Below are 22,364 nucleotides of genomic sequence, written 5' to 3'. Positions count from 1 at the left end.
ATTGTCTGTGGGAACAAGCGGCCGTCCAGACTGCTGGACAGATACAATGACTGAGGTGCTCTCATTTTCATTGTCACAGTTCCCGGGCCTGACGCCACGTCTCGACAGCCTCAGATTTTGGCCTGAGCTTATGATGTAAGCGTGACCCCTTGAACAAACGTCTTGTCTGGAGAAGACAGTGAGAGACAGCGGACAGGCACAATGGACTCTATCTTAAGTCTGGACCACGTGCCAGAAGGCGTGGGCAATACGGATAATGGATATTTAAGATATATGTAATGTCATATTGCTGTGTCAAATATCATGATACACTACGTTTTCTGGGAACTCAACTGAGAAAACACTTCTGAGTAAAATAACCAGATAGGAATGTCATTTTGGCTTGTTCAGTGGATTAAACATCTTTTAAAAAAAAAAAAAAAAGTATTTTTAAGCAATAGTTCTGGATCCAAAAGTGACCATGTCAATAAATAAATATGTGAGATATGAGCTTTCTCTTGCAGCAAAAGCTAAGGTTGGGTGCATGCACAGAAAGAAGACAAAGGTGGGGAGGGGGGGTTATTTTGAAAAAGACGAGGGAAAGAGCAGCTTAAGGTCGGCATAAGTCAGGACAGAGAAAGCCTTCTAGGTAAAGTCCTCAGGACAGTGTGTGGGTGGTGCCTGCTGACCATGGGGTCGCTAATTAACAGTGGAGGAGGCAAGGCCTCCCAGAGTCCTGAGCAATTGTCTGGCCAGCCCAGGTGCATGGCCCATTCAGACCACAGGAAGCTCCCTTTATCCCTATTTCTGCAGAATGGACAGAGAAGCGGTCAAGGAGGGTGAATGTGATCCCAGCTCTGTCTTTTCTAACACTGACCTAGAGTAGCAGTCACATGCCCATCTAGTCCTTAGGCCCATTGTAGGGATCCACAGAGTCATTGTGGCGTGTCTTTTCTCAATGCTCGGCTAAAAACGCAGTTCTGTTGAGTTTTTTTATGATATCAAAAAACACGTCAGCTCTTTTCACACAGCCTCTTTCCAGTATGCATTCTTTGGAGAAACAAGTTGGACTGAATGGGAATAAAATGAGCATGTTCACTGGTTGTAAAGGCTCAGGTGGGAGGTCTTGCCAGCCGTAAAAACGGCCAGATTCCATCACTTCCTCCACACTAATTACCATACACTTGGAGCAAGTGCCCTCCCTCTCTTCGTCCCCGAGCACCATGCTTCACTACCTCTGACACACACACACTATAACACACAGTGAGGCGCAGTTGGGAAATGGTTAACACTCCAGCCGTCCCCTGCTGCCAGTGAAAGCCCACAAAACAATGGAGACATTGTTCGACTAGGGCTAGGCTCTAGACGCTAAGGCTGTGTATGCGTGTGTGTGTGTGTGTGTGTGTATGTGTGTGTATGCACGTGAATGTCAGGAAAGTAGTTTGTGTGTGTATGCTCTTGACATGTGCACGTTTCTGCCCCAATTCCCAGAATGGCAAATTAAGAAACATGATTCAGTCAGACTGCCTTGCATCACAGTGTTAAAAGAATCTTTCTACACTTCGTTCTAGATGAGCTGTTTTTTTGTTTTTTTTTATGGTTGAAAAAAAAGTTTGATCACATGACTGTGAGATGTTATGCCAAATAATGTCATGACATTACTAATATGAACCTGGACTCCAGCTGAGCCCTTTACTGAACGACTGCAATCAACACACACACACACAAACACACACACACACAGAGTGGATTTACAAAACAATCTGGTATGGTATGTTATGTTGTGTTACTGGGTTAATGCAATAATCGCTGTGAAAGTAGTAAAAAAAAAAAAAAAAAAAGACACAACGTCCTAAATTCATCCACCGCAAGATTCCAAGTCCACAATGTAAAATTAAAACATCACAATAAAAAAAGGAAAGTTGGCAAAGCAAGGACCTGTTTATGATCTTTCCCTCAGGAGCTGTGTGAGGCATAAAAATGTTCCTTGGAGTCTCTCCCTCAAAAAACACACATCAATAGGTGGATAAATATTGAATAACTTTCAGCCAATGGCATAAAAGTTCAGCGGCGGCAGGTTTGGAGGATGCCTGCGGGGTGGTCAAGCACTTCAAAAAGGTAAGCCTGCGTGGCCCCCTTTGAGGGCATGGTAAACAGGGGCATACGGTGTGCTCCTCAGAAAGACCAGCCCGCATGAGGTCACTTCCTCTTTTCTCGGCCGATCCTCTAGCATTCCCCTTCGACTGAGCCTTCCAAGCCAGGAACGAGACCGTCTCTCTCTGCATCTCCGTCCCTGTGCATCTTTCCTCCATCGTTCTCCTCTGCCATGACTTTATCTACGACCATCTATATCTTACACTCTATCTCTCAATGTCTCTCTATTGTTGTTTCAACTGGCTCAGGGTCACTTAGACTTTAGATCACTCTTATCTAGCAGGTCAATCGACGGTTTCTTATCACTGCCAATGCAGTCTATCTAGCACTCTAGGCAGAGAGAGGTCAAGGTGCCTGAGTATTTCTTCGCATTTGTAAACAAAAAGAAACTACCGTTTATTGATAAGGGGTTCACATACTGGAACATGCAGGCCATCTTGTAGTAGAAAAAAAAAAGAGAAGCTTGACTGATTGAGTGACACTCGCGGGAGTCCGTGTGGGGTTATCATCGGCATTCACGATGCTGTCCACAGTAATCTGTCTTTTCTATATGTACGACAGCAAGTATGATGCAAACTAGGGAAACATTCAATCACACTTCCTTCTCAGTCAGAGGTGGATGCTGGAGCAGGATGGAAGGAGCGCCAACAATACAAGCTGCGTTTCACATTCAATTTCATCACTTGCGCTAACAGCAAGTTGTGTGCCTATGCAGCGATGCTGCAATGCCTCTGATCTTACCAGCCTGTGTACTCTATCAAACAGATCACAGTAGGGCTGGGCAATATGACCACAAATATTACAATATATTCTCTCATATTGATCAATGTCAGCACTAATAACGATATGGGTTTAATAGTGCTCCCATTGCTCCTTTCTGTCTTTGCTTGTTTTTTGCTAAAGCCAGAAGAAAGAAAGAAACCAGAGGGTTCATTTAAGTTTCAGATACTGAATTATTTATCATCAAAATCCAACTGTTTTCTTGACCCTACAAAAACACCTTCAGGATTTGGGAGAGTCTCTTAACCAAATTATTTTCTTAGTTGTGGCTAAAATCACCATATCATCTTTAGTCAGAAACATCAGATCACGGTGAGGCCTATCTGTCTCCAAAATCAAACAGAAATCCAACAATACTGCTGATAAACAAACTGATGAACAGCAGTAATAATGTAGTGTTATTAAATAACCTCACCATGGTAATATGCATACTGTTAATTAAAATGTTTAGTCTTATTGGCAATTTTCTGTTACTGTTAAACAACTGTACACACGCTTCAGCTTAATCTGGCATATCACAAACCTGTACAGTATGCTGCAGGGGATGTTAATTTTCATAGGGTGGGAAAAATTTGTAGTGATTAAGATATGTTGTTCAGTATTTTGTCTAACTTGAAATAACCTAAAATCCACCATATGACTTAAATTATGTTTTGCTGACTGAAGTTTGTTTTCGCCTGACAGCCAATTTCTGCTTTGTGATGAGTTGTGGGTGTTGCCTGTTTGTTCTAAGCCTTGATTGTTTGTATTACAATTTTCTGTGTACATTGAGAAAGACAGATGCTTAAAAATATTTTCCCAAAAATAAATTCCAAAGGTGTTTTATAGCCAATTTTTGCACCGAACTCTACATCTAGCGATCTAATTAAACAAATAATTACAACAATCTTATGTTTCTTATTTATTCTAAAAAGTTGGACCTGCAAAGGATACATTTTGTTGTTCTCAGACTTCATTTATAAGTGAATCGTAAAGCAGGCGTTTAGGTGGATGTGAGGTGGTAAGTATTTACAGCCATATGACTCATAGCAGGATAAAACCTCAAGTATTTACCTGCAGCTTTTGCTGCCTACGACCAGTTTAATGACTTCATAGGAGTTGGAACTCTTTTCCTCAGCGTCTCCTAAAATAACAGAGCAAGAAGAGGCCCCTGAACTCTTTGGTATAAAAATAACACAAGCATCGCAGGGGAAGATAAGGAGGGCCTGAGCTGGGCTTGTTTTGTTCAGAATAACACTGTCATCGCGAGCTCTTTGTCATAAAGACAACTTTTGACAAGGTTTCTGTTTCAAATAAACAGCCTTGTCGACTCCTGCTATTTTAAGATGTGCTTAACTTAAATTGGCAAAATACCAAGGAGGCCTTGGTTTGCCAACTTTTGAGTAACTGCTAGAGATGGTATTTATTACAGACCATAAAAGTAACTGAACTGATCAAATGTCAAATGTGATTCAGGGACAGTGTATCTTGACAGTGTAATTCTGTGGTTTTGTGTGAGCTCTAGAACCATAATGACTACAAACTGTGTTGTTATACAGAAACATAAAGGGTCAGCCATGTATTATTAGCTCCAGCACTGGACCGTTACCACAGGAGATATTGTATTCATGAGCCTAGAAACTTGGAAGGATTCTCCATCTAAAAATCATTACACACTTTTCAAATTTTAATTTTCATAACTATATGTAGAAGATGCACGACTTCCAAACAAAAGAAACAACTGTGCCAATAATGGCCCAGGGCATTCATGGTCACCTCACTAATTCAGCTCAATCCCCACTCTCATTGATTTTCCTGGCTCGCTAACCCGGTGACCACATACGTACACCTCCCTATGTTTAACCTTTCCGCTGACCTCCTGAAAACTTTATGCCTTTGGCTAACTACTAAGTTCACGTACAACTGTTCATTCTACAGCTGCTAGCCTCTAAGATATTGACATGCCTGGGGTGGATGCTCTGTTATGTGTATGTACAGCATATGCCCCTATGGCTGTCAAGCCAACTCTCCTGCCAGAGTACTCCTCCAACTCCTTGAATAGGGTAATCAATGTTGAAGGAACGCCCACACTTCCCTCAAAGACATTATGTTAGCAGCCCAGCATTAGCTCATTCTCCTGAAACTTGTCAACATTAGACTGGTTTTCCATAATCATCTGGCTCAGTACAAGGCTAGGCTGGGAGTTATCATTTTCTGTGGGATTACAAGTGGCGTAGCCGTCCAAAAAACAACTGCTGTACCTGCCACAGTGGCAGCCCCGACTGCCATTAAGCCTCTTGATCACTCACCAACTAAAAGGATCTACTTTCTGGGATTCACAAAACTCTCATAGCCAAAATCTACATGTAGATAAAACTGCAAGTTTACATAAAACTGAGTGGGTGTGTTAGTGACTCTGATTTAAGGGTAAATGCAAACAAATATGCATTTTTCCAGTCAAAACATCCATTCATGGACAAAAAAAAGGGGGGGGGGCTATAACCCTGAAGATGTTTTCAGGACGGATTAGAGAAGGAAAGCAGGGTTTGTTTGTCTTTCTGTCATGAAGAAGTGAAGAAGAGCTGGGAAATAGAGGAGAGGTACCGAGCGTAGTGTTACTTACAACGATGTGTGCCGGTGACGGGGACCTGGCATCTTTAAGTGCTTGTCTACTCTGAAGACCTCCTGGTTGAACATCTAGCAGGGGCCATTTCATCTGTAGGTACTGAATGGCAGAAAGGAAACAGAATGGAAAGAAAGAAAACAAAACATGTTAACAATGCAGAAAGCAAAAACCAAAAGAACAAATTAAAATAAGACAAAAAAGGTAGACGACATTTCTTGATGGGTGTATGGGTGTGGGAAACTCAAAAACATGGAGCGGCAAATAAAGATCATAAGGCGGATGGTAGATGGGGTGAGGATGGCCTCAAGTATGCAATATGAGAGTTCAGCTGGAGTGCACATGGTAGTTGAGTAAACTAAATCACACATATTTTAGAAATGTACAAAACAATACTGCTCTTGTTCACAGTGAGTAGGAAATTCTGAAAGAAAAAACTATTTGGTTTAAGTTTATCATAAAGTGGCTGAGACGTGACGAACTGACTCATGACTTCGGAGTTGGGGGAGGACAGAGGTTAAAAGTAGTATTGTACACAACTTATGGCTCTAAGATGACCTAATGTCATAAATGTGACTGTTGTCAAGACTTTTATTGGAACCCATAAAGAAGTTAAAGCATGGCGTCTCACCACGCTCCTCTGAGGCTAAACCTCCTGACTTATCCCATAAATGATTGACTTGGCCTCTATCAGAAGTCACTCTTTCTCCCAACCTTTTGCTTTCTGTCTCTCTCTCTCTCTCTCACACACACACACACACACACACGCACACACACAGAAAACAGATAAGCAGAAACAAGGGTCATGAGAAACATCTGTCTGTTATAAAATGGGTGGAGTCCTTATAATTTGATAACATGTGCTGTGTTGACTGTTCTACCAAAATGGTCTATCTTGTACCTTTTCCTAGAATGGTCCACTGTCATCATCTCCATATTTCCGATCATAATAAAATCATAATAAAACATGGCAGATATCCACGACTGCTGTTGTGGATATTTATTGAGAATCATGTGATATCACCTGCCAAATTCTACCATCTCTGTCACGACACTCTGGCCAGACAGCAGATTCTCTATAAATTTGTCAGCCACTGAAAGCCTGGTGCTGACCTTGCTGCAGTATGTGGTCCAAACTGTGCTTATCAATGTCACGGCCACCTAGTATGAGGAAAAGAGGTCACGGCAGCTGTTTCAGTTCTAAGGCATTTGGAATGGCTACTTCTCTGAGAACACTGGAAGAGGGAAACTTCTGTTGAACTGTATATCAGGAGTGACAACTGTAAACATTGTAACACCAATGACCTTTGCAAATCCGCTCTCTCAATTGCCTTAAAGATGATGGGAGTTCCCTGGATTTACTTGCAATTAAATTTGAAAAGGCACAATGAAACCCATTTTGAGTTCAATTTAAATAACATGCCGAATACATGAAGCCCTTCCAGAAAAATCCTATAAATAATGTTCACACTCAAATGAAAAATCCACAAATTTTCCACAAAAAAAGGAGAATCAGGGACGATTATTAGTACTGGCCAATTAGGGTAACAAGCATCACTTTATTTGGTGGCCCAAAGGCAGAGTCATGAAAACGGATATGGTTTAAAGTCTCAATCATTCAGAGGCCTCAATGACTGTAGTTTGATCCTATTGGACTCTTATCAAATAATATTCCTGGATTGATTGAGATCATGTGTTTTTTTGCAGTAATTACATAAGTTCATACAATCCTGCTGAATGTCATAATTATCTCACCATCATTTTTGGCCCAGAGCCCAGGATCACATGTTGGAACTTGTTGACAAAAGGTTTATGCGTAGCACATTTTAGAAATTATGACTAACCATCACCCTGTCCTCTAACACACACTATGAAATGCAGACTAAGCTATGGTTCTGTGGTAATGCTTTGGCAGTTTTATGGTGTCGCAGGTATATTAGATTCAATTTCTTCGTGTTGCCATCCAGCAAGAGTGACTGCTAGTTTGTATGTATGTCTGCGAGAGTGTGAATGTGTGTGTATATGTGAGTCAGTGCTGGTCAGAGTGAGCGTGTCGCGACCCTTCCTGAGACTGTGTCTAAATCAGTGGTAATTAGCGAAGAGTTCACTGTGGGGTGCCTGCCAGTGGTAGACGCTGGAGGGAGTTATTGACTCCATGTCCTCGGTTACAGACCCTGCAAGGGAAAAACTGTTTGCTGCCTGGTCTTTCTCCACCACTACTACTCATTTATGACCCCAAGACAGCTTTTACTGCTAAAAAGTGGGTTTGTTTATGCTTGTTTGTATGTCCTGAGAGTGGAAAAAGGAAAGGTTGTAAAAACTCCAGAGTTGGGGTCTTGTGGGTTTTATGGACCCCCCGCACTGGGTATTAATTGCCATGAAGGGGAGAGAGGAGAAGGAGGGGGGGGGGGGAGTGGTGTTGTAACCGTAAAAGAGGAGGAAGAGAGTGACGGAGCTGCTGTCATGTATGAGGTAATTCAAGACAGTGTCCGTTGGTGCCAGAGGGGCTAGAAGACAGGCCATTGCTGGAGAGGAGAGGGGGGGGTAAATTGTGAATCCAGTTATGGGAAAGTCCTGCCACATCACATGTGCTTGTGCACACATGCTCACACATGCAAATATTCAAACACAGCTGCAGCCCACGGAGGGGTCTAGCTTGACGACATTCTGAGGAGCGTGAAGGTGACACCCCCGAGTGTGGCAACGCGGTAGACAGACATTGAAAGACTATAGAGAGAGGGGTGTTGCCGGAGCGCATGTCCTAACAAGTGGCTCCACTTCAGCCCTGCTATTGCAAATGTTCTCACACACTAATCTCTCCTGCAGGTTTTACAAGCATGCCAAGGAAAACGGAGCCCTGGCAAGCACCAGGCTTTCCGACCACCCCCTTCTTGGCCTCCTTCCTCTTTCTCCACCCGCCCGCCTGCCCCGCTAACGGACGCACTGCCTGGGCTTGAGTAGGCCATGACCTCTGACCCCTCTCTGCTGCTCCAAGCCCCTCCCTGTTCCCCACTCTGCGACCTGAAAACTCTCCTGCTATGAGGGGGCCCCCCGGGTAACTCAAGAGCCATTCCAATGTGACAAATTGCTCTGGAGTTCCAGGATAACTCTCTCTTCTCCTCTGTCTCTCCTCCTGCCCCCCCTCCCACACACACACAAACACTAACCAGCCCCCCTTGACAGACCCCCACCCTTGTAAGAGCCACCCAGTGGTTGGGCTCCGGCTCCGGGTCGTGCAGCAGACGGCTTCTCCCTCTCCCCTCTCCCTTTCAGCCTCCCACCCCTGTTCTCTTCCCCTACCCTGCGCCCCTCCTCGCCTGGCCAGCCCCACAATGGGAACTGAATGACTCAATTGTCTCTGATGAAGTGAAAGACAAGGGAGTCCTCTAAATCCTTACAGAGGGATGAACTCACTCTGACTGTCCCGATTTCCCCATCCTCTACAGCTTTCCCAAGCACATGAAGGGTTGGTGGTGGGGGGGCTGGAGTTGTTTACAAGGGCTACAACTAATGATTATTATCATTATTGATTATACTGTTTATTACTTTTGTTGTATTATTAAAAAAACACTAAACATGCCTGTCAGAAGTTCCCAGAGACCAAGGTCTTAAAATTGTTTGTATTGTCCAACCAATAGTTCAAAACCCAAAGATATTAAATTTAAAAGGAAATCTTCACAGTTGACAATCCAGAACCAATGAAGTTTGACATTTTTCCTTCATGAATTGATTGATTGAATGTCCTAATTGTTGTTGATTAATCCTATGGTGATCAAGTAATTGATTAATCCACTAATTCTTTGAGCGCTTTTTTTTTTTTTACTATAAAATGTATGAATGGTGGTTTCTACAAGCATGCTGGACCACTAGCCCATACTTGAGTGACTGCTGCTGCACCAAGGTTTGGCATGTTATGAGCTACAGTGTGTTAACCCAGATCCTCCCTGAATGTCATCGCAGTAAAAAACAAGCTGGGTCCCTGGTCCATGTGTCATAGCTCGTGGCAGAGGGGAAGCCAGCCGGAGACAAATGGAGGGTCATCCTGAGGACTCACACATCATCCTCACACATTCACACACCGGCTTCCACCACTGTTTGTTACTAATTCAACAGCCAGGCACAGAAGCAATTTGGCCTAAAAATACTCCTTCCTGGCAACAGTACTAGACCTCCTAAAATAAAACATTTTTTCCACATCCTATCAAACATTAACCAAACGTCAATATATGGTATTGACAAATGAGGGGGAAAAAGTTTTCCTCATCATTTTTTTGTGTGTGTGTGTGTGTGTGTGTGTGTGTGAATGACAGACACAGAAAGTGCAGGATTGTTCTTCCCATTTCTGGTCAGCAACCAGATCCTTTTCCGTCAAGCTCCCATCTGATGTGTTTATCACATGCAGCCTTGGCGGCTGGAGTAGAGGCCACCGCACGGCTTGTTCGTTTTGTTTTGGATTAAGAGCAGAGGGTATCAGACCAATCAAACAAACAGAGCTCCTTATGTGCCAACATGGCTCCAAAACACTAGTCCACTTTCCAGTAGGGGACCATGGGACAGATGATGAGGATCGCTGGGGCTCCATCCAGCATTCCAGCCATGTCAGCAATACGAAAAAAGGAGGGGAGACAGAGACAGACAGAGACAGACAGACAGACAGACAGACAAGTAGCAGCTTGGGTTTAGAGTCAGCATATGGATGTTGGGTGTTGCTCTGGAGAATCCAGCAGATCTGCGACCCATCTGTGGCTGCCTCGCAAACATAACATAGCTCTACATGTGCATTACAGTCATTGTGTATAGATAACACGTGTACAATGACAGAGACAAACCCCTCCCCACCCCGCCCCACCCCACTGACATACTGTACATGCTTACTTGCACACCTGAATACAACAATGCTCACCCACATTCTAACATTCTGTGGTCGACAAGCCCGGCAGCTCCTCTGGGAGAGCACTCAGAGATGGGATTGACAGCTTGCAGATTACACCAATCAGACCGCTACTATAAAGAGCTTTATTAAAGTCTAAAATGATCAAGGCTAGTAAGAGGAGCCCATTCAAAGCTCTGCAAGTAAACTGCACAGAGCTTAAAAGATTAGCCCATCCAGTTTGACTACAATTTTATCCCTTTAAAAACAAGGGTTGAGCATATTCTCTTGATCTGTTGCAGATATTGTCGGGAGTCTTTGTCCTCACTAATAGGTGCAAGCGAAGACGCAAACACGTGCTTAAATAAAAACATAAGTTGTTGAGGAGGGGACACTAATTTTCTGTAATTGAGGGAGGGAGAAGCTTAATGCAACGCAGACCCCTTGAAATCCCCCAAGTAGACAAAAATTCACCCACGCACAAAGCTATATGATACATTGTTGTGTCTGTGTGTGTGTGCCTGTGGAGGATTGGATTTACAGTAGAACCGATGGAAAGTAAAGTAAAGCAAGAATTCCAGGACAAAACTGGGCGAAAGTCAGCCGACACAAAAGGGCCCATCATGGCTGCTTTGGTTCAACCGATGCACATTTTATGAGTAAATATTAAAGAAAGAAAAAAACACCCCACCTGCTCTGATAGCCAGAGGCATTTTGCAACCAGGAAAATAAAAGTGGAATGTGGGAAGGCCTGGGGTTTGTGTGCCCTGGGGCGGGAAGGGGTCCGCTGGGCCTGTATTTACTCCAAAGCCAGAACCGCTTGGGGGTTCCACTGGCCCTGACAGCACTGGGGCCGCCGACCTGATCCAAAACCTCCCCATCTCACCTTCTACCCCTACCCCCTTTTTCCAACAATCTCCACCTCAAACTCCCTTTCTCTCTCTTTCTTGCAGAAAAAACCTCAACCTGACACTTTCATATAAGCCTTTGTTCCACAGGGGGAATGTGCACGTGACCGCTCCTTCCCCTCTACCCAACTCAGACTCCACTCACCCCTTAAAAATGACGCTGTGGAAATAGGATTGTGAAACTGCTATTGTTTAAAATATCCAAAAAAAAAAGCATTGAAGTCTTTAACAAAAAAGCTGTTAGGTTTTAACTGATGTGTGCCCTTTCTTTAGACTTTCTGTCCATGAACACTTGACTTTTATCTGGCCTGTTCTGGAAGTTAGTTTCGCTCTTTTAAACACAGGTTCATGAGATAAGTATGGCTTTGCTCTGACACTGTTTACTTAGTAGGTGTGGACAAATGTGCTATTCAAACACCAGCTGATTGACCGGAAAGTTTCAAAGGATTGCGCAATACATAGCAGACACATTTCTTTCCAAAACTATCCAAAGGAGACAAAAATGTCCACTAGTCAAAAGAAGTAAAAAAAAAAAAAAAATGGTTCTCTACCTTCAATTAAATTGATTGGATGATGACAGACTAGACCAAAGATTACACACACTTGGGTACACATACAGTATTCTCCAAGGAAGTGAGAGGGTGACACGATTGCAGTCCAAAAACACACCAGCTTCTCAACAAGCCTCAGAAAGTAAACAGCGTTCCATTTCTGACTTTTGCACCCCCTCTCCCTATCCCACTGTCCCTCTCACTGTGTCATTAAGAGTATATCTTGGCTGCTCTATAAATAGTGGCAGGGAGGGTGAAGGCCAGCAGGAGCTGGCTAGTCTTCCATCAGCCCCGCTAATGAACAGGCGCTCTGGCACCTTTAGTATCAGGCTCTGCAGCAGAATGCCTCTCCTTTCAGGTGTTTCTCCTGCTTCACAGATCTGCTCTTCCATCTCAGTGACTCCTTCTCTGTCTTTCTTTTCTTTAACTCGGACTACACTAGTCTCTAAAATCACTAGGTTGACAAACTTAGTGGGTTACAGGTTATTGCAATGTTAATGCATGCAGCTTAATTGAGTTGTCTTATGTTGTAATCACAGTTAATTAATTGACAGAGTGGGGTTGCTCGTCAATACTCCCTAGTCTGGTTACTTTTTGTGTTTTGATTTTGTGTTCATGCCACAAAGGCTAAAAAGATATCTAAATGCCACGTGCTGAATAATTTTATTTATTTAACTTTTGGGCTGACAGCAAAACATCTTTCATCACATCATATCACTATTAAAACCATAGCTAACTGCTTATATTAAAGGTGAGCTATCAAATCATCAGCATGACAGTAAACAAGTTCCTCTACTTGCCTGCCTTTGAAATGTGTCAGTCTACCAGGTAACATGTCATCTAAATATACTACTCAGTGGGAACTGGATTTTCTCGTCCTGCCTGGAACACAATTTGCCATTTATCAATTCCAAGAACTAATGAAGCCTCTTGGATGAGTGGTGAAACATTTTCAATATTACAACAACAGGTAACAATGAATACAGTTGCCTTTGGTTTGGTATTTTGGATTATGTTTTGGATTAAGTATTCTATTTTCCTGTTATTTCTTAATTTCACCACATTATCTTGTAAACTACCACCATTCATCAATACACCAACCTGAGTATGAAATAATTTACCATCTTGTCAGATTACTGAGAACCATTTCAACATCTGATTGAACTATAACCATAGTCTGGGTATTAACAGTTGTGATTTGCATGTGTGTAAATATTATGTATAATTAAATTAGCATCACTGGTAATGGTAGTCAGTTGAGAACCCAGAGCACAGTGAAAGTGGGCTGATGGATCAGCAGGGTCAAAGATCAGTCCTGAACCTTCCTGGTAAGAGTCTTGTACACACTGACCTACTTCGAGGCTACATGGAGGTGAGCAGGCACGTCTGCAGGCCTAGGTGTGTCTGAGCCCCTTACGCAAGGCCAGGCCAAGGGGGTGGAAGGAGAAGAGGTTGGGCAACTCATACGCTCACTACATGCTTACCTTTGTTTGCAGGAAGCAGGGTTAGGGGCGTGAAGAGGAGAGTTAAAAAGGTGAACAGCAGCTGAGCTCTGCTGAGGGAGACAAGTAAGCTGATTGCAGCGCCCACATTCTGCTGGAGAATGCTGTATTTGGTATTGTGCTGGAGGAGAGCTGAACGCTGCCCTTGATGTTGGGTGTCTGGTTTTGTTCTGCGAGAGTTCACTATGAATTAGTTAAACGGTAGACTGGATATAAGGAAGCTATGAAACATGCCTCAGAGGGAGAGAATGTGTACACTCTCAGGCTTCACAAAGACTTCCAATATTCTGAAAACACTACACAGTACACACTATCACACAATTCCACCTACGCATATTCATCAATCAGAAAGCATTACGTGGAAGGCATCACACACACACATACCAACAGGCAATTAATCTTCAGAAAAGCATCATACGAACCAACAAACATTCAGCCTCTTTTTTGTCTCTTTCACACTTGCACATACACCTTGAAGCAGTTCAGCCTCCATATTCATGAGGCCTACTCCCTCGGCATACCTAAAGCACAGGATTTTGAGGGTTTCAACTCAAATCTCAATTATGGTTTCAGGTTATGGATTTATAACCCAACCAACTCGGCTAATTCAGCAGCTTGAAGCTATTTATTTAGGTTCAATTAGCTTTAACCTAACTTATTATTTATTATTAGGGGTGTAACGGTATGTGTATTCATCCCAAAGCATTCGGTACAGGATGTTCGGTTCGGTGCGTGACTTTCCTCAGTTCAGTATGCTCCGTGACCCAAACAATTACTGTCAAAATGGTTTAATAATCCACTTACTCTGACGTGCAGAACAATAATTCTAGAGCGTGAGTTCCACCCTGAATGTTTTGGCAGAGCACCATTTAGCTGTAGCATGCTAATGGATGTATGCTAGCTGGCATAGCCAAGGTAGCCTGGTTACCCTGGTTACCCTGTAGTGTTGCTGCCATCAGAATGACAAACGAGAGACACATAACACTGACTGAGTGTAACACTATTATTAAAATATGCTCCGTTATCTCCATAGTGAAACAATACCACATCTCCTCGTCTCCCTCCCCTGTCTGTGACAGTCGGCTTTTCACTCCGCCTTTGAGTGAAGCCGTTCAGAACTATAAAAACATTTGATTTCTGACGTGGTCAGACAGCATGTCATAAGAACCAGTTCTGAGAGAGAAAAATGTAGTCTCTATTAGATTATTAATGCTGAAGTATCAATGTGTAAGCAGCATGTTACTGCTGGAAGTGGAGTTAGTTTGAACTACTCTCTATACAGTTAGACCATAAATCAGCATAAAACAGCTGTCAGCTGTGGTCCTGACTCCTTGCAAGAAACAGAAAGATTGTTTTCTTTGCACTAAACTTTCAGTTTCAGTAATAGTTACGGCCAATGAGCCATTGTCGATGATGCCATTGATGTTATTTTCTACCTTTCTTTTTTCCCCCCTACTGTACCACAAACATTCCAAACCATGACCCCAAAACTGGGGTACACACTGAACCGTGAATTTTGTGTAGTCTTACACCCCTACTTATTATTGTTGTTATGAAACATAGTACTTACTATGATATTGTGCATGGAGAACAGAAAAAAGAAATCCCACACAAGCAATTACATGCACACTCACACAGTGGGGTACTGCCGCTTTGCCACAGTAGCTTAATGAATAAATAAGTAATAAGGGCTTGGTTATTGGAGCTCATTAAAATGGGAGATGCTTCCATGACAATAAGACCTGAGGAGGGTCAGGGGAGGCGGATGTGTGGCTCGGGCCAGAGTGGGTGGCTCTCCTTCTTCTCCCCTCCTGTCCCCCTATAACCTGACCACATGCCCCCAGCTCTCACCTCCAAATCAACTCTGTCAGAGATGCACTCCCCACCTAACCCTAACCTCCTCCCCCCTTCCCGACACACAGCAGCACATGCATCTTCATGCATACACACAGCTGCAAGCAAAGGCTCAAAAAGACACACACCTCTCTCATGGTTAATTACCACTTAGCTCAATCACGTGGTGACCCGTCCATAAGAGCCCCCCTCCTCCCCCGAACACAAACAGCAGCACACATGCCAATTATTGATGAATCTTTAATATGGTGTTTTACAAAGTCTCCATCTCATTTCCTTCCACTGAGCAGGTGATTACTCTTCCTACAGGACAAGTAATATAAATAGAAACGGTTTTAGCATCTCAAACATTACACGCATTAGATTGAGTGAGAATAAATTAGCTTAATATAACATAATTGCAAGGTTGAAATAAAGTGGCCTGAACCATTTGGAGAAGACCGCTAACTTTTTTTTTTTTTTTTTTCCTCCTCCTGCCTTGCATCTCCAGCTAGCTCTGAATAAAACCCCCGGACAAAAATCCCACGCCGCGATAACATGTCAATAATGAGCTGAGGCCATCTATTGATCAGCTTAATTTTGCATCTATTAGCTAGGGAACGGCTTGCTCCGGGGGCGAGGGAAGCCAGGCGCTAACACGCACCGACAGGCTGGATGGAGATCATTACAACTGATGTTCACACACACGCTGTGATTGACATGGAGATAAGGCAGGAGAGAGCTCGGGCTCGCACGCCTCCCCGCACACTAAGCTAATGATACACCAAACGTGTGCTTGGTGTGTGTACAGCGATGTGTGTGTATGTGTGTGTGTGTGTGTGTGCGGGAGCATGTTAGAGAGAGCGTCTATCTAGAAAGAGAGTTGGAGCAGGGAGAAAAAAAAAAAAAAAAAGAGAGAGAAAGAGGAGAAGAAAAGCAGGCCACACGCCTTTGCTAATTGGCACAGTCAGACAGGGAAGCTCATAAAAGACAAAAAAGCATTTAGTGGAGCACCTCAGCTTTCTGGATCGCCTTATCAAGTCTGTGTCATTTAAATACAGTTGACTACACCACAGCAGAGCCTGGCTTTGACCTGGAATGCATGGCTTTATCTGACACTTCCTTAATTTAGGGAGTTTGCATAAGAAGCGTTCATTATGAAAATCGTTTGTTTTCCTGTGAATGAATGATTTCAAGCTTCATGTGCCATGTGTCAACACAGCAACCAAAGCAGCTGGGGGGGGGGGGGGGGGGGAGAAAAAAAGCAAAGAGAAGGTATTTCTCTTCCTCTGAACACTCTCTTTTTCTCACTTTTGGAAGGAGTGATGGAGAGAGGAAAGGATGGATCCATGCAGAGAGTGCGTGCAGAAAACAATATGGTGTGATGCCCTTTCCCTCCAGCTAACCTATCCAACACCTCTGCCGCAACGGGCCCGTCTTGGCATTGATGCAACCAGCTGCAATATAGGATGCTGCATGTTATCCACACACACACACACACAGAGAGAGAGAGTGGGAGAAAGAGAGAGAAAGGGAAGGGCCGGGTGCTCAAACTGCACCTTTTACCACACCGTCCAAAAAGAAACGACTGAATCTTTGTGTACTCCATCTGTATATCTGAGTTTATACAGGGAGGAGGTCTTGTTTTATGCCAGATAGGTTCTATGGAGGTGAGGTCAGAGGCACAAAAAAAAAACCCTTGGCTACAAACTGTGTGTTTTTGTCAGCTGAGAGATGCAGCGAAGGGATCGAGGGAGCAGCAGGAGGAGGGAGGGCGAGAGGGAGAGAAAGGGGGGGAGGGAGGGAGCAGGGGGGGGGTGAGGGGGGGTGGTAGAGGAGGAGAGGAAAAAAAGCCCTCAGCCAAGCCATCAAGTTGAACATTGAACTTCACAGTAGTAGCTGCCTTTCTATGCCTCTCCTTTTGATGTTACCTCCAAAGCAAAGGATCAAAGGCTTGGAGTGTGGCGTGGGGAAGTCCCAAGCTCTTAGCCTGCCAGCCTGTGATATATGCAAAAGTCTACGCCAAAAGAGAGAGAGTGGGGCAGAGAGGGAGAGGCAGAGAGAGAGAGAGAGAGCAAAAAAAAAGAGAGGAAGCTTGCATGGAATGTGGCTAAATAGTATGTTTTGTGTCTAATGAATGACAAGGGGATGACACAATCAGCCAGTTAGTTGCAGTGTGACGTAGAGCTGGGGTGAAGTGCACACACACACACACACAAGTTTTTGGAGAATAGGCGTTTGATGGTCTGAGAGGACTGGGGATGGAAGGCAGGGGATGGAAGGCAGGGGATGGGATGGGATGGGATGGGATGGGATGGGGTGGGATGGGGTGGAGTGGGGGTGTTGGCAGTGTTTGTTGCCCTCACAACTTCCCCCTCATCCCCTCTTCCTCCCCCACTCTCAACCAGCAACGCGGGACATCCCTCCCTCCCGCCCCACCCCACCCTCTCCCTCCAATCCCCACTTCCACCTCGCACCAACCCCCAGCGCCTCTCCAACATCAAGGGGGTGAGAGGCTGTGTCGTCTCGACATAAATATACAGTGTGCCGTTAAAGCGAGGACTACAGTAAACACAGTGCACATGAAATCCTGGTTGTCTCTCACTGGAGCACAAACACACACACACATACACACACACACACACACACACACACACACACACACACACACACACAATGTGGGCTCAGCTGGGCCAAAGAGTGGAGCAGAGGTGTGCTAAAATTGACAAATCTCTACGAGACAAACACAATCCACACACACACACACACACACACACACACACACACACACACACACACAGGCTCACACACACCCTTTCCCCAAGGCTGTAGGATTAAGAGGTCCAGCTGGCTGACAGCAAGCCCTTCCTTCCCACGTATCCTGTCGATCTCACCAACTCCCCCCGTCCACCCCCCCAACACACACACCCAACCTCCACCCCACCACAGCCCCTCCCACACTTCCAACCCCAGGTCTGCCAGCCAGCTTGCCGAGCATGCCAGGAGGACACACCTGAATTTGACATCGATCGGCCCTGAGCCCGTTTCACCTCCCCTCCGCCCCACGCACATTCACACAGCTAGGGGGGAAAAAAGTCCAGAGCATTCAGAGACACAGGAAATTCTCTGGAGAAATATGAGTGATGGGTGTACAGGGAGGAGCCACCACACCATCGAAACGTAGGCTAGGCGTCATCAACACCGCTGACGCAGTTTGCCCATCCATCCACCCCTCCTGTCTGCGCTACTGGTTGTATTCTTTAAGTTCCTTGAAAGTCATGGCCTTGAGAAACGGAGAAAGAGTAAGGGGGGGGGGAAAAAGAGGAGAGGAGGGGGGTGCTGGAGATAACATATAATGAGCCCTCTTGTTGTAAAATGGGAGAAACTGAGACAGAAAGAGCAGGGAAAAGTGAGAGCAGGAGTAGGAGGAAGAATATAAACTTTAGTGAGATCTTAACCCCCCCCCCTCCCCCACTTCTCAACAGCTGCCAGGTCACTTTACGAATGTCTGGGAGAAAATATGCAGCAGGGTGTTGTTTGAGCGTTATATCATTTTGTCGAGAGGGAAATATGTGCACTTGAATGTGCAAGAAAATAAGCCCTCAGTATTCTAATATGCGAGATAGCTGAAAGTTAGGATTATATTATTGAAATGGGTTTAGCACATGCTTCACATGTTAGCATGCATCTAGGCCTAGAGGGAAATAAGACGCAAGTGTAAAGTGGTCAACAAAGGAGGATGAACCGGAGTCCAATATTTGAGAGTTCAGCATTTCAAAATTTCTTGTTATTTATCATCTGATATATCCGTTATGGACTAAAATGCTGTCGTGTCTGTTCTATGAACAACCCACTCAAGCAAAACCAAAGAGCAGAGAACCGAGATTTGAAAAAGTAATGTCATCAGAAGGTTAAATCTGTAGCTGCTCTCTCGATTCAGTGATTTTGAGGAACCACAACATGTAAATGAGTTCAATACTACAACAGTGCTATCATTTCCGAGCCCACCAAAAATTCCCATTATCACATGAACATCCCCATGGGTGCTCTCATATTTACTTTCAGCAGCACTGCCATTTCAGCCTCAGTGGAGGAGCTTGTGTTCATTAATATCGACGGGGAAAGTCCGAAGCTATGAGAACCAAAGTATCATCTTCCTCCCTACCTAGAGCCGGAGGTGAGTGACAGGCCTAATGTGCAGAAAAGATGGGGCATGATTTAGGTGAAGTTTGGGTGAAGACTAAACAAGAGCAGCAGCGGCAGGGTCTGATTTTGGTTGTGATCATGACCAGAGGATGCTAAAGCCAGGCTTGGGGCTGCCTTGCCTCGATGGATAACTAATGAGAACAGAGAAAAATCTATCCGGCAATTCACCAAGATACCATCGACAGGGGCAGATCACTACCACAGATTGGAGAGAGTGAGGGTGTAGCAGGAGAAAGAGGAAAAAAAAAATAAAAACAGACAAGGCAGGGTTGTAAGGAAAGAATAAGAATGAGGGAGTGAGAAATAGAGAAAGGAGAGAGCAAGAGATAGAAGGGAGGGGAAAAATTCACAATGATGACACGAAAGTGCAAAGAGCGATTAAGGATTTACTTTCAAAAGGACTCCTATTGATCTTTTTTGATAGACCTGCAATAAATCAAACCGGATTGACTCGCATGAGAACCAAGCCTAATCCTTTAGTCAGATCCAGGAGAACTCCAACCAAACCAGCTGTTAATTTAGGCTTTACAAGATAAAGCGGGAGAAATCCAACCTGATGTACCCTAGGGCAGAGGCTTACATCATCTCTGTAAAGCAATCAACTTATTGCCAGTTTGGAGAGGTAATCAGAGCACATACTGAGAGAGGAGAGGGAGAGAAAAGGGGGGGGGGGGGGATTTCTGGGTGGAAAAAGAGAAAAGGGAGACAAGAGATGGCTGAAGAGGTTAGAGAGAGAACAGAAGCATACGAATGTAAGAAACAACACCAAATGAGAATCAAGTCCGCTTTAAGAATGTTATTTAAAAAAGAGAAAAACTTTCTGCATACTGGACAGATATACACAGGTCGTCTGACTGAAACAATGAAACTTTAACTTTGAAACAAACAAAAAAAAAACATGTTTACACGAAGTACATCTCCAATTATCTCCAGAGGGCGAAGATGAAACAGAGAGGAGCTAGCTAGCTGCAAACAGTGGCTCTCCAGGCTGACAGCAGGGAGTGGATGCAGGCTTCGGTTCCCCCCCTCCTCCACGCCACCCTATAATTTCCCTGGAGGCCAGCCCAGATCTCGTCCCCATCCCCAGTGGCCGGTGCCACCTCAGCCGGGTCCTGCCAGCCGCGCTGTGGCTGAACCATAGCACAACCATAGTAATTAAAATGGTTATTTTTGTTTGGGGGAACAAGAGGGATTTTTTTTTTCCAAGCACTGGGCGGAAGTATTGCAATACACCATCCAGCCCACACTGAGTAAACCACACTGATGTCTTTTTCAGTTGCACTTTCTGCATTTCTGTATGTGTACTATATGTCATCAGGGTACTACGGGGGTTTTAGTTCCTCTTCTTAACTGGGTGTGTGACACCGCAATGGAGGATGCAGACGATAAAGCTTGAGAACCACATAAGCAGCTCCCCCCCCCCCACCCCCATGCACACACAAAGACTCATTAGCTCACCATCTCCCCTGTCTTTAATGTCCTGTTTACAACGCAAAACAACCAGATCAGGACTGAAATCCAATCACAGAGCTTTGCAGGGCCCTTCACGTCGGCCTCGCAGGAGAGCTGAGGAGAAGCAGGCCTTGTAGTCTCTGGACACTGTCCAAGGGAAACCAAACCACAGGAGTCCAAACAAAACCACACATAAAATCAGAGTTAAAACAGCAGCCTCTATTCAGCCCATCATGACCCCACCAGCGCACACACACAAACATACACACACACACACACTCTTTGGCCCCTGCTTCTCTACCGTCTCCTGGTTACACTGCATGCACACAGGGATCACTCCGACTTCAGCGGGGCTCCTCTCGCGTCCCCAAATTGACTGAGGCTCGGCAACTTTGGCTTTGACACAGGCTCATTCGTGTGTGCGCATATCTGACACACACACACACACACACACACAAGATAGATCCATGTAAAGGAGACTACCACTTAAGCTAGACTCACATCAGCCTGCGCTATCTTTAGCAGCTGGGCTAAACTGTTAAAACCGCACAACAACTCCCCCCCCCCCCTCCCCTCCATCCCAGCCAGCCTCCCCCGACTTCAAATAAGACGGCCTGGCTCTTTGGTGGTGGCTGCCCACTGGCACCTCCCTCCAAGGCCGCAAGGTCACACGTTTAATTACACAGAAAGTAGTAATCTCACCAGACAGATGGCAAGCATGCCGCCTCTCAATTACTTTATGCCCAATTGAATCATTACTGATGTTATTTGTTGAATTATGGAGCGCAGAAAAACACCAGAAAAACTGGATTTGTGCTACAAGTGGGAGGAGGGGAGGACTACAGGGTCACGGCAGTGTTAGGACACAGAGGCAGATGTGCCTCATGCCAAGCAACTGTGACAGAGATCAAAAAGGCGTGAAGAATACAAGCGCATGACTGTGTTAGCTTTTGGGAAAAATTGGAAGTTTAATACCACAGTGATCAGTGCCAGAGAAAACAGACCCTTATTTTTCTCAAAACCAAAACTGGTACAGAACATTGGCCTATGTGGAAACAGTCGGCTCCCGGCAGCCCAGTTGAGGAAACCGCATGACAAGGCCAATTTAAAACGTGAAGAAAGTGTCTGTCTCTTAAAAGTGAGCCAAGGAAAAAGAGTTGGATTTTCTAGGGGGTTTTTTTCTTTTTATTTTAGGACAACCAGTATGTCATTGGGGAGCATCCCGTTGGGCTCAACTCCTTTTCCTGAAAACCCCGAATGGCAAGTGAGAACGGTCTCATCTCAGCATCCACCCCTGTTGATGCCTCACTCATCATTTCTCAGCTCCTCCTGCCAATGGCTTCTGTGAACAATTAGAGGCTGACTTTCCCAGCATCTCAGACCACAGCATCTCAATCTCTGGCCAGGGAGCTGCAACAGTCGGGCTAGCCAGCCAAGAAACAAGATTCTCTTCGAGCTCGGGCCTGAGTTTTGCTATTTATTCATCACTGACTGTTAGTGAGGCCTCTCTCAGCCTGTTTATGATTT

General features: G+C 44.7%; 1 protein-coding gene across 32 annotated transcripts in view; it reads right to left on the bottom strand.

The window, feature by feature from the left end:
• tcf7l2 (transcription factor 7 like 2) overlaps positions 1–22,364 on the bottom strand; it is a 93,173-nt gene that overhangs the window by 54,786 nt on the left and 16,023 nt on the right. For 27 of the 32 annotated variants that reach the window (XM_067576666.1, XM_067576667.1, XM_067576668.1 and 24 more), the window contains exon 4: positions 5,516–5,617. The exons of the other annotated variants lie outside the window; for them this stretch is intronic. In XM_067576666.1, the coding sequence (XP_067432767.1) occupies positions 5,516–5,617 (102 nt within the window). The remainder of the gene's footprint in view (positions 1–5,515; positions 5,618–22,364) is intronic. 32 annotated transcript variants of the gene reach the window in all.

Source organism: Thunnus thynnus, chromosome 20, assembly GCF_963924715.1.
Source record: "Thunnus thynnus chromosome 20, fThuThy2.1, whole genome shotgun sequence".
Lineage (NCBI taxonomy): Eukaryota > Metazoa > Chordata > Actinopteri > Scombriformes > Scombridae > Thunnus > Thunnus thynnus.
The sequence above is the reverse complement of the archived record's forward strand: the minus strand, read 5'-3'. Positions and strand labels throughout refer to the sequence as shown.